General features: G+C 31.3%; 1 protein-coding gene across 1 annotated transcript in view; it reads left to right on the top strand.

Moving 5' to 3' along the window:
* Window positions 1–11,709, top strand: part of LOC126875144 (dynein beta chain, ciliary-like) — a 75,804-nt gene extending 64,095 nt beyond the window's left edge. Inside the window, exons 28-33 of the mRNA XM_050637867.1 lie at window positions 860–1,272; window positions 2,972–3,242; window positions 8,991–9,253; window positions 10,356–10,666; window positions 11,177–11,292; window positions 11,476–11,709. Of these exons, the coding sequence (XP_050493824.1) occupies window positions 860–1,272; window positions 2,972–3,242; window positions 8,991–9,253; window positions 10,356–10,666; window positions 11,177–11,292; window positions 11,476–11,709 (1,608 nt within the window). The remainder of the gene's footprint in view (window positions 1–859; window positions 1,273–2,971; window positions 3,243–8,990; window positions 9,254–10,355; window positions 10,667–11,176; window positions 11,293–11,475) is intronic.
* Window positions 11,710–12,444: the final 735 nt, after the last annotated feature.

Genomic DNA, 12,444 nt, shown 5'->3' with positions numbered 1-12,444 from the left:
CATGTATAGCAATATCATGTACTGACTCTTTAACTCTCCACTGGCAATATGTTTTTTCATTAACGTGATTGACAATGTGTCCACTCCGTGGCTTAACTTCTTATCGTTTTGGATTTGAAAGAAATAAAGAAAGAAAGAATGGAGTGGAAAGATTTTGAAATACTACTTATAATCCGTAATTTACGATACAAGTGATACTGTAGCCAAATGCTTAAATCTTTTTGCAATTAAAAAAAAACGTAAAAAAAATTAAGAAAGATATAAAATGGACATAAATAAAAGATATGTATATACAAAAATTCACTGACTATGGATCGCAGTACTTATTTTAATCTCGTGGTATTCAAAATTGAATTGTACGAAATAAATAGTAGTTAGCCAATCAAGGTTAACGCACTTGTAATAGTTGTAAGATTTTTCAGATGCGAGAATCATTGGGTCTGCCATTTTCGTTTCGGACAAATTAAGTTATTCTGTTAATAATTTTTTAACAAACAACGAGTGGTGACTATAACCTTTAGAAGGTCACTCAGAAGGATGACCTCGATAACACGTATGAAGGTTAGAGTTATTGGAAATGGATCCTCTAAACAGCAACCTTTTCACCAAGCAAAGTAAAATTAAAAAAAAAAAATATGGGAGAAATTAAGAAATACTTAAAATTACCGGTCAAAATTGACACAGTATGCAGAGATGGATGGACCAAGTTGGATTTGTGTATCCGTAGTAGAAAACTAAAATTCCTAGTAGTTTGAAGTGTCAATAACATTGATGCAAATATTCTTATCATTTATATTTTCATAGATATTTATATATTTTTTTTAATAAAATATATTTCATTTCCCTATTATCTTTTTAGGTGGAAGTTTGGTTGAACAACGTAACAGATGCGATGAAGAGGTCGGTAAGGCATCATATATCTCAGGCAGTAGCTACATACGACGAGAAACCACGTGAGCAATGGATTTTCGATCATCGAGCTCAACCCGCGCTATGCGGAACTCAAATCTGGTGGACTACGGAAGTAAACATGGCCTTTATGAGACTAGAGGAAGGTTTCGAGAATGCGTTTAAAGATTATCAACGAAAGCAAATTAATCAGTTAAACGCGTTGATAGTACTTCTCTGTGGAGATTTGAGTGAAAGCGATAGAAGGAAGATCATGACAATCTGTACAATCGACGTGCATGCAAGGGACGTTGTAGCGAAAATGATCGCGATGAAGGCAGATCACTATTCTAGTTTTCAGTGGCAATCGCAACTCAGGCACAGGTAAACTCGACGACGATTGATTTGATCGTACAGTGGAGCCTCTAGTATCCGAAAGTTCCACTATCCAAACCTTCTATTATTCGGACACTATATTTTCCTGCCTGTGTCCTCTACTATCACACAAACAAACAAATTGACTTGAAGTGTATCTGTAGTTACGTCCTTCCTTAATCTCATTTTATTCGTACATTGCCGCGGTATTGTGACATTATACGTGTCAATATAATTTATGTGTCATGACATTGTACTACTAAATTGTAACATTAACGCTAATGTAAAAACTGCAAAAATTGCAAGATTGTATCGCACCTTGGGAGATCTACGATGAAGGGAATTAACAAACAAGAACATGCAATTGAGATTTGTTCAGGTTTCTTTGCAACTAAACTCCAATGGAGCCACAAAATAAAGATGTGGATATTGCTGTACATTAGTGACCTCTACGAATCAGAAAAATAGCAATACCAACATGAGTAGCTTAAGCTATGCGAGAAACCTTTGAAATTTAATCAACAATTAAACGGAGATCCAAATTTCTGGGCCCAAAAAGAAAGTAGTGGTTCGTTAGCAAAATGAAAATTAGAAAAAATTGCATTGCCAAGGAATAGAAACTTCCTCTAGACCCTCTGGCCAGGGAGTGGGGAAAGCAGTGATGCCTTTTTGCTAAGCAGACTGTGAGGGACTTACCCCAGAACTTTGAGGGACTATAGTTTTTCTATAAAAAGATTTAACTGATTCTTTGCAAAATATGTACAATGTGTACCATGCTGAAATTACAATGAATTATCATTGTATTATATTATTGAAAATAGTACAATGAAGCAGGCTTGTTTTGAGAAGCATTGACAAGAAGACCTTAGTTTCTTGTCGACAAGAATCGGCTCCTGGTTGTAAAATTAGCAGAAATGCCATCACAGCGTTATTTTGCTCAAATGTAACTGGATGCCATCGGTTCTCCTTATTAGCTCAGTGTTAAGGTAGAGAAAAGTAAACCTCACATAAACGAGAAACATATGGGGTCCATAAATAATTTTGAAATAATTTATTTGTAGTACATCTTACTCTTCGTAATTGTCATTGCATTATTTTTTTTGCAACATACTGCAATACTCGTAAACACGTCCATTTGAGAAACAATGTTTTCCATCGCGTAATAGCCCCCTCAGAATCAAACAACTTTGTTCCAAATGTTTCTCTGTATTTCAAAAACTGAAAGAGTTATTTAGGTGGCTCAGTCTTTGTGATTCACCCTGTATGGTATAATAATTATGAGAATATGAGAATAGCCATGTCTCGCTATTGTTTCAGATACTAGAGGTTGCACTGTATAAATAAAGCAGTTGATTATGAACTATATATCTATACTTCAGCATAAATGTGCTAAATAAAATATTAAATAGGACGAATTGGATGAATAATGGAATAAATTGAATAACATTAAAATTGTACATAATTTCGTTAATTGCATATTCAATTTCATAATTCTTTTATCAAATTTGTTTAGTTATTGTTTGCAGATTATCTTACTTTTGTGATATTTTTAGAAACTATTGCTTGGAAAATTTATCTGTTATGTAGCTCATCTTTAAAGACAAAGTCATTTATTGCCTCGATTTATCTCTTGTTTTTTACTCAAATATTTATCAACACATTTTATTAACTTGCTTTGTTTCACTTTAAATGACCGAACAACTTACAGATGGGACGACAAAGTTGGTGATTGTTTCGCTGATATCTGCGATGCTTCCTTCAAATACGATTACGAATATTTGGGAAATGTTCCACGGCTGGTGATAACACCATTAACCGATCGATGTTACATCACTTTAACACAATCTTTGCATCTTATAATGGGTGGAGCACCAGCTGGCCCAGCTGGAACTGGCAAGACAGAAACCACGAAAGATTTAGGGAGAGCGTTGGGCCAAATGGTTTATGTGTTTAACTGTTCCGAACAAATGGATTATAAGGTAAACTCATAGTTATTTTATGGATAGATCTTTGATATTAAACTTCCACGTTGAAATTAAAATTTACACAACTTTTGGAACGTGGAGATCTATTTTTATAACAAACATATAAGTTATATTCTGTATTTTTGTTTTATAATTATATTTTATAATTTTGATTTTACGTAAAGTTTATACCAGTTTATTTTACAATAGTCATTTTTGGAAATTCTACTGTACTTTGTATGGAGCAAATAAATTTTATATATCTAAAGAAAATTAAATAATTATTTTGCAATAAAAATGAAATAAAATGTATTAATGAATGAACAGCTTAATAGTAAGAGCACAAGTTACACTTTTTATTTGTTTTATTTTATCACATATTCCTTTCTCAACATATTTTTTAACTATGCAAAAAGTTTCATATGCTCCCAACTTGCACCAGAATTTTCCACTTCCTAAAAAATGTAAATCTAATTATTAATAATCATAAGTCGAATGTTATATATTATGGGAGTAATGTAGCATAACATTTTGGAAAATCGAATTTTATGTGTACTTCTTTTTGTACAAAAGATAGTACCAATTATTGTCTAGTTATCTGACATAACGTGTTGATTTACGTCTCACTATAACAAACGGTAATATAAATAAATATTTTAACACACTGTGCATCTGAATATGAATTACATAATGCTCGGAGTTGTTTCAGACATTCCTTCTATGAGAAGATGTATATTGGCTAAAAATTAATTTCTCTACTTGACTTTCACTTATTATTATACAAATCTTAAGTAACGAGCTAATATTACTTCTTGAGTATTTAAGTATTTAGTGAATTATTTTTAAGTATTTAGTAAAGAAAGTACGTCGAGTCAAGTAACTTTTCAACGTATTAATTTTGTTAATTTTACATTGCTATACGTTATGAATTTTATATATATTATAATAATAGTAATATATAATATATTTGATTAATAATTGATTAATAATTATATTATATATATAGTATTTTTTATTGTTTTTAAATTGAAGTGATAAAAATATTCATGTAAATTAATAACTTGTTTTGTTCTTATTTAAAACAATCAATAAAATACAATTAGAAGTAGATAGGTAGAGATCGTTGCTCCAGCAGAAGATTTTGAACAATATTTCTATAAAATTACTTCATGTTTTTATTCAAGGAATATGTAGAATTTATTGAAAATGTAGAATAAGACATGTGACGACTACTACGTGCAGATATTAAGATATATACATATATATCACAGAAGGATGTTAAATATATAAATTACAAGGTTTCACGAAGATCACAAATGCTATAAACTTACTTTGACAAATAATTTATTTTCGTACGAAATATCGTAATTTTTATGGTAATTTAAAAACGAAATATCTAAGTTTTTTGTAAAATTTTGGGAGAGTGATATATTTTAATATTAAAATTTATATTGAGCTCTCCCCAAATCTAGCAACGAATGACATATTTGTTACAAATTTAATACCATTATATTCCATTTATTCGAACTTCCTTCATTCAGACTGGTATCATCATAATGCAAGATTTATCGAATATGTTCCTAAACTCCTATTATAAATTATCCAGCTCTAATCCACGCGACATGCCACTTACATGAATAAATGTGTTTACCTTAGTGCAGTTGAACCTTCAGTAGCCGAAGATCTATTATCCACACGTTCAATTAACGGAACAATACTTTTTACTTGTGTCATTTACTATTATATGTCTCTTGTGTAATTTCATACTATTGGAGTGGCAACTAAGTGAGTGCGGATTTTGTCAATACCACCTAATGACTTCAGTACGAAGCTAATATTCTACAAGTTAATATCTCTTGTCTCTGATGACATCAAAGAGGAAACGTGATATATTGAGCGTTACATGGAAAGGAAAGATACTTCAAAAGTTGGGAAAAAAGTGTGGTAGTGTTGCAAAAATTGCAAAAATGTACAACGTCAGAAGATCTGCGATTAATGACATCAAAAACAGAAACGAGCAAGTGTGAGAATTACCCAAGTGTTTCAGGAAGCAGAAAAACTCTATTAATGGATTTGGAAAATAAATATCTATTCTCTGTCTTATAGCAATGATAATAAATCAGCAATAAAGGAATCAGTGTCTAGATATGTAGGATGTTACAGAACATATCCACTTTTGGAGCTGATTGTACAATACATTTAAAATCAGCAAAAGAAGCTCATACGAATGTATGGTCTATCTCTCTTCGTATGTGAGATATAACAAATATATTGTATACCTACACAATCATGTATTGGAATTATTGAAATACTAACATCCAGAATGGAACAAGCCTATGAGTAAATTTGGCTATCAATAACGTCAGGAACATTCAGAGTACAACTGGATCCATGGCAAGACTTGCGACAAATCTACAGACTTGCCTTGAAATGCGAGGTGGTCATTTTGAGCATCATTTTTAAGGGTAATTATATAACACAAAATCCGAACAAACAATTACTTACATTTCATGAATAAAAACAGATAGAACATATGTTTATATGAACCTTTTTCATTATTTTTAGGTCAATTCCTGAGGCATGTTCCACATGTTCTGTTACACCCTGTATATTCTACAAGAATGTTTTGAAATTTAAATAAATATCAACATTTTACGTCCTCGTACTGAGAGAAAGGAGAGTACAGCGGAAGTGACAATAAAAAGGCTCCTTTACAGTGTTTAGTATTAAAAGTATTTATAGCATTGGAAAGAGGACTAGGTCGTTTGAGGCACAAACAGAATATAATTCAACGCAGTTCAATGTAGTAACAAAATTTGACTTACTAGTAAAAAGATGTAGAATCCATAGATAATTCAAAAAAGATTTCCTTTTATATTATATGGTATTCTTTGTGATTGTTCTTGTATTATTTGTTTTGAAATATAGAATAATAATAATAAAAAGAGACGCAGGTTCTATTAACTGAATATCTCCTCATCCAAATAATTATATGCTTCTCCATTCATTCAAATACTGCACATGTCACTGTATTTAAAAAATTCAGTTTAATCTTTCTACGTAACAACGTATCCCAATATCAGTAGTGACCGAATTTCAATCAAATGATGAAAAGCAAAATCCAGTTACATGAAAATTAATTCCGATTGTACGAATAACAGCGAAGAAAGGAACAACTAGCGAATTTCTATTATTATCCGACCGTGCCAAATATCCGACACGTCTTGTCCGCGGACCGTATCGGATAAATGAAGTTTCACTCTGATTAACGAAACATTCGCGAAAACCTTTTCCTTGATTTTACTGCGTACCCCAGTTATCGTAACTTACATAAGAAGCGACCAAAGTATTTAATTTCTGTTGACTTACATGCAATTTGACAATTAAGGACAGTTATGAAGAGTTTTTATGACCATCACGATTTCCCAATTTGATGTCGGTATATTACCTTCTGTGGTACGCAATAGAAAACGATATATTACGGACAGCTAATGACAATAGAGGGTATGAGAAACCGAATTTCTGAAATTCGTCCAATATTTACTACACAGACAATTTGATTTACGCAATTGTATGGCAATCAATTCTCAGGCTCGACCATGTACGGTAATTGAAATAGGTATTTAGAACACATATTTAAAGATCTAAATTACTTTTTCAAATTTCGATACTGAAAAATAAAGCCATTTCAATATCATACGTGTTCTCTGATGTTACATCAATTTTTTTATTAATTTCTATAAAGTAGCATAAGATAAGTTTCTATAAATTTTCTTTCTCTCTAAAATGCATATTTCGGGAACTATTTACAATGTTTAAATTATGTGATTTACCTCGTAGAAATCATAGCTGAAGTACCTAAATTATTACAAATCTCGTAAATAAAGATATTAAACAATTATTTGTATCTAAAAATATATTAATAAAATTACTTTATATTTACAAGAGACACATTGTGTTTGCTATTGTGGTTTTGAATTTTAAATTTGGAGTTTTCAGAACAAAAATATAGCATTCCATTTGCACGAACGAAAGCGAGTCTGAAAACTCCAAATTTATCTCATGGAAACATAAATACTTGTATTCCCATATTATGTAACTCATTTTATATAAAAAAGATACAGTGTCCCGATATGGTGCATCAGATAGTCGTTTTATTATGAATTTCCAATATTTTATTTTTAGTATCCAAATCTTAGTATCTAATTGTGTTAAGTTACGCACTAAGTTTGTTCACCTCTTGGTATTGCAGTTTTAACAATATTATAGAGACGTTACTCATGTTAGCTACAGTGACTGAACATACGATAATTAGTATGAATAAATATTGTTTATAATTGTAATTTATCATAATTATTATTATATTTATTACATTTAATAGCAAAAAGAGAATTAATATTATAAGTGTTAAATAATGAAATTGTTCATGAGTGTAAATTACATATTAGATTACAAAGCAGTATGTCGGTACACGATATGTCGGGTTCGGGTTGGGACTGAAAAGTTCGGGCAAATTCGGGCATGCTCGGGTCGAGCCGTAAAAATTCGAGCAGATTCGAGTGGTCACCCAACACGTACGTACACTCAGATAGCCTCATTGCTTAGGGCAGTTTTCTTTGGGCTTTTTCGGCCGAGCTTGAACGAGATACTGCGATACCCATAGTCGTGATTCGATTCGAGATTGTGTTTGGAATAAAATTGATCGTATTATCTTCATACGATAGTAACGATCTTGATAGTTAGCTTTCTTAGGCAATCAAATACCCAACAGGCAAATGCAAAATCTTTGTTTATATGAAACTTCGAAATAAGATAATTTTTCTGTGAAATAATAATATCTCTAATGAATATATTTGAAATAAATTTCGTTCGATATAATCTGCTTATTTACTTTATAGGAAGTATATAAATTTTATTCTTATTTTATGGAAATTGGAAAACGTACTCTATTAACAAATTACTCTTTTAATATTACAGTACTAATTACACGGATAGAAAAGAAATAGTTACTGGATGTTTAATAAGGATCAAAATATACAGCCAATTTTAAATCCGAATGTAGAAACCCAATTGTTTCAAATTTCATGGCAATAACTTTGTACTTGTGGCAATGACTATACTACCCGATGTCGAGAATAATCTCTCGCTCATAAAGTTGCAGAAATATTTAAAACAATCGCATTTCTTACATTCAAATTTTATTCTTCGAGGGAAAATTATCTTATTTCATACTTCCATACAGAGAAAGATTTTGTACATGTTTATTGAGTACCTGGTTGCCTAAAAAAACCGAATATCAAAGATTACATTATGAACGTAATAATCAATTTCAAATACAATCTCGAATCGAATCACGGCCACGTGCATGGCGGGATTTCGTCCGAAGCTGCACGACTTTTTCCGACTTGACCCGAAAGGCTATCCGAATGTACATATGTATTATACATATTAGAATTTTTTAATGAAAGCTTCAGTGTGATGGGATAAAGAATTATCTAATTTATTTGAAAAATATAATGGAATAGAAAATAGCGCATAACCTTTGATTAAATATATCTTACATACGTAAAATAAACGTAGTGATATTTAATACTTTTTTAAAGAAATACGAGTGAACTTCTTATACAATTTAATAGGTATTTAGATTTAAAGTGTTGCTTTACACTATTTCATATAGTAAGTTTTTGGTGACTCTTACGCGAAGATATATTTTCTCGTTTCAAATGTTGATTGAACGTAAGTGATATTATCATTTTCTTCCAGTCCTGCGGAAACATTTACAAAGGTCTTGCTCAAGTAGGAGCATGGGGTTGTTTCGATGAATTCAACCGAATTTCGGTGGAGGTACTTTCGGTGGTGGCTGTGCAAGTGAAATCAGTTTTAGACGGAGTGAAAAGCCGCAAACCGATATTTTTGTTTTTCGGAGAAGAACTGAATCTCGTTCCCACTGTTGGAATGTTCATCACTATGAATCCTGGCTATGCGGGAAGGACGGAATTGCCCGAAAATTTGAAAACTTTATTCAGGTACGTTAAATCATCTATATTTGTACTTACATAAGACTACAATCATACTAGCATTAAACAGCAAATTACATTCCAATGCTGCATTAAACACTGCATTTTATTGTAAAAAATGAGGCTATATAATAAATTTATTATAGAAAAAATTAATACGAGTCATCACGAGAAAAACGGAAAAGTGCAAAATATGACGACGGAGAATATATACATACGTTTACATGCATTTGCCATAGTCATACGTATTATCATAAAAAATACTATCTTGTCTAATGTAGGGTATTAATAATAATGAATCAATAATGATCTGTAGTATGCTTGGCGCTAATAATATTACTTTTTGAAAATATTACTTTTTAAAAGTGAAACATATACATATGATTTTTAAATTTTCAGTTCCAATAAATGGCATTATTTGTTTATAATTTATTTCTTACTTAGGGATAATAATTGATAAATAATTTATTTTTTACTTTCTCACATCTCACTCTTGTGCATAACAATGAAATCAATGGATGATACAGTTTGATAACTCAAGAATATGACAAGTTAATAACTAAAAGTACAAGTAATAGTTAAATGAAGAAGGTCAATTGTCATAGATGAAATAAGATTTTATATCATCTCAAAATAAAATTTTCAGTTACAATTTGATATACACATAACATTAGTGTATCGTGCCTGCTTTGTACCTGTTACACTGCACATCACTGCAGTTTCACACCACACATGAGTACTCCTATCACCAGCACATCAAATAGGAACATTCTTAATCTGAGATCATCTCTAAGTTTTCTTTTCCTAGTTCCTCGTATTTGGTTAAGTATCACATTCGCCTTGTTTTTCCTTCCTTTTACATGCTTTACCATGCTTCCATTTACTTCTGCAGTGGTACATTTAGGTACGTAAGCTCCTTGATGCTTTTTTCATCCTTGCTCTCTTCCAGTACTACTTCAATTTTCTCTTTCTTCCTATGTCCTTCCTGAGCTTCATCATCTTTGATTTTTCTGCATTCGCCGTTAGATGTTTATTCTTATATATATAAATATATGAATTGTACTTTATTGTAGAAAGAATTATCACTGTTTTTTTTTTTTTTATTTTAAAGACCTTGCGCCATGGTAGTTCCAGATTTTGACTTAATTTGCGAAATAATGCTGGTAGCGGAAGGCTTCCAAGAAGCTAGATTACTAGCAAGAAAATTCATAACGCTGTATCAGCTTTGTCGAGAACTTTTGTCGAAGCAAGATCACTATGATTGGGGTCTACGGGCGATTAAGTCGGTTTTAGTGGTTGCAGGGAAATTAAAGAGAGACGATCCCGGGAGAGCTGAAGACCAGGTGCTAATGAGAGCTCTCAGAGACTTCAATATACCGAAAATCGTGACCGACGATGTTCCAGTTTTTATGGGACTTATTGGTAAATTGGTTTCTTGTAGTCCTTAATTGCCTTACAAATTTACAATCTGCATAATTGAAACTAAATGCAAGATTCTTCATCAATTCTCAAGAATCTTAATTTTCTTTTACTATTTTTTCCAACTTGTTTATATTCCTTTTTATTGGATTGCGACTTGTATTACCGTACAACAATATTTATCTTATTCCCTTTTACGTTTACTTTTTGGGAATAGCTTTTAAAGGAATCACCTTTAGAAACTGTTTCACTAATCAACTAAAATGAAGTGAGATATTATCATGCGTAAAAGAAATACGTACCATTATTTCAAATAGTATATTTTCCAGTGATTAAAGAAATATCTCAATTGACCACAAAATGACAAATAGATAGAAACGACTATAACTCGAAAACAAGATCATATTGAGTATAATGTTTATCCATACATATGTATAGTATATATGTCCTAAGTTATCATAACCTATACGTTTATGCACTTAAGTTAACCTACTAGTTCATTTGCTTCTATAGGTGATTTGTTTCCCGCTCTGGATGTTCCGCGAAAAAGGGATTTAGATTTTGAATCAACGGTCCGACAATCTACTCTGGATCTCAAATTACAACCAGAAGATGGTTTTGTACTAAAAGTAAGAGTAAAACTGATTTGCGTTGTAATGTTTAACAGTTGGTATTAAAGTTGTATACAGAATTATACCTATATTTATTACGTTTAAAGTCGTTTATCGTACATAAGTTTGAGGAAATTTGACATTATAATATGAAAAATAGTTTTGTATATGGAAAATTTCAAATTATATTAAATTCGTTAGGTTGTACAGTTAGAGGAATTGCTTCATGTTCGTCATTCAGTTTTCATTGTTGGATTTGCTGGAACCGGAAAAACGGAAGTGTGGAAAACACTTAATCGAACGTACTTTAATCAGCAATTAAAGCCGTATTATAATGACTTGAATCCGAAAGCAGTGACTAATGACGAACTATTTGGAATTATCAATCCTGCAACGCGGGAATGGAAAGACGGGTTTGATTCATCTCACTATTAACAATAGGTTTTACAGCAACACTAGGTTTAATGATATTTTTTAGATGTTTTATAAATCCCATTCAGAAACGTTAGAATATCTCGTAGTTTCAGACGAGATGATATGATGATCGATTTAAATTCAGGAATCATAATTTTGCATTCATAGAATATACTATTATATAGGAAGAGTGTAAGGGAAATATAGTATATGCATGTGTGTGAAAAATCATACATAATAAACGTATGACTATATACACATATTTATTTAAAAAATTTCGTATGAATTAAATGCAAAATGCAGAGAGGTTTACCTACAAATTTGTTAATAACGCGAATACCTGAATTGGTCAAAGCAATGATCGAGAGATATAGTAGATATTAACGAGAAGAAATTTAACGTTATAACATTGGATACAGGTATCCCTCTATAATATGGTACTCTTACAAACACAAATTCGTTCCAACACGATTTGAGAATTGGGAAAATTCCCGTAAAAAAAAACTCAAATTGAGAATCGTTAAGTGTAAGCAGCGTCATTCGATATCGTTCATTCGAACAAGCATATGTGTTGTCTCAGATTTGCATACGGAATTTAGAAGTATTAAAATTTTGAATTTATTCTTAGTTCGAGGAGTATTAACCATTTGCACTCGAAAATTTCTTCGCTACATCGAAGTAGGATATCAAAGATTTTCATTATTTTTCATATAAAATGTGGATGACAGTTTTTAGAAGTAACATAAATAATATTAA

This window comes from Bombus huntii, chromosome 17, assembly GCF_024542735.1.
Source record: "Bombus huntii isolate Logan2020A chromosome 17, iyBomHunt1.1, whole genome shotgun sequence".
Lineage (NCBI taxonomy): Eukaryota > Metazoa > Arthropoda > Insecta > Hymenoptera > Apidae > Bombus > Bombus huntii.
Note: the sequence above shows the minus strand (reverse complement) of the source record. Positions and strands in the feature narration are given on the sequence as shown.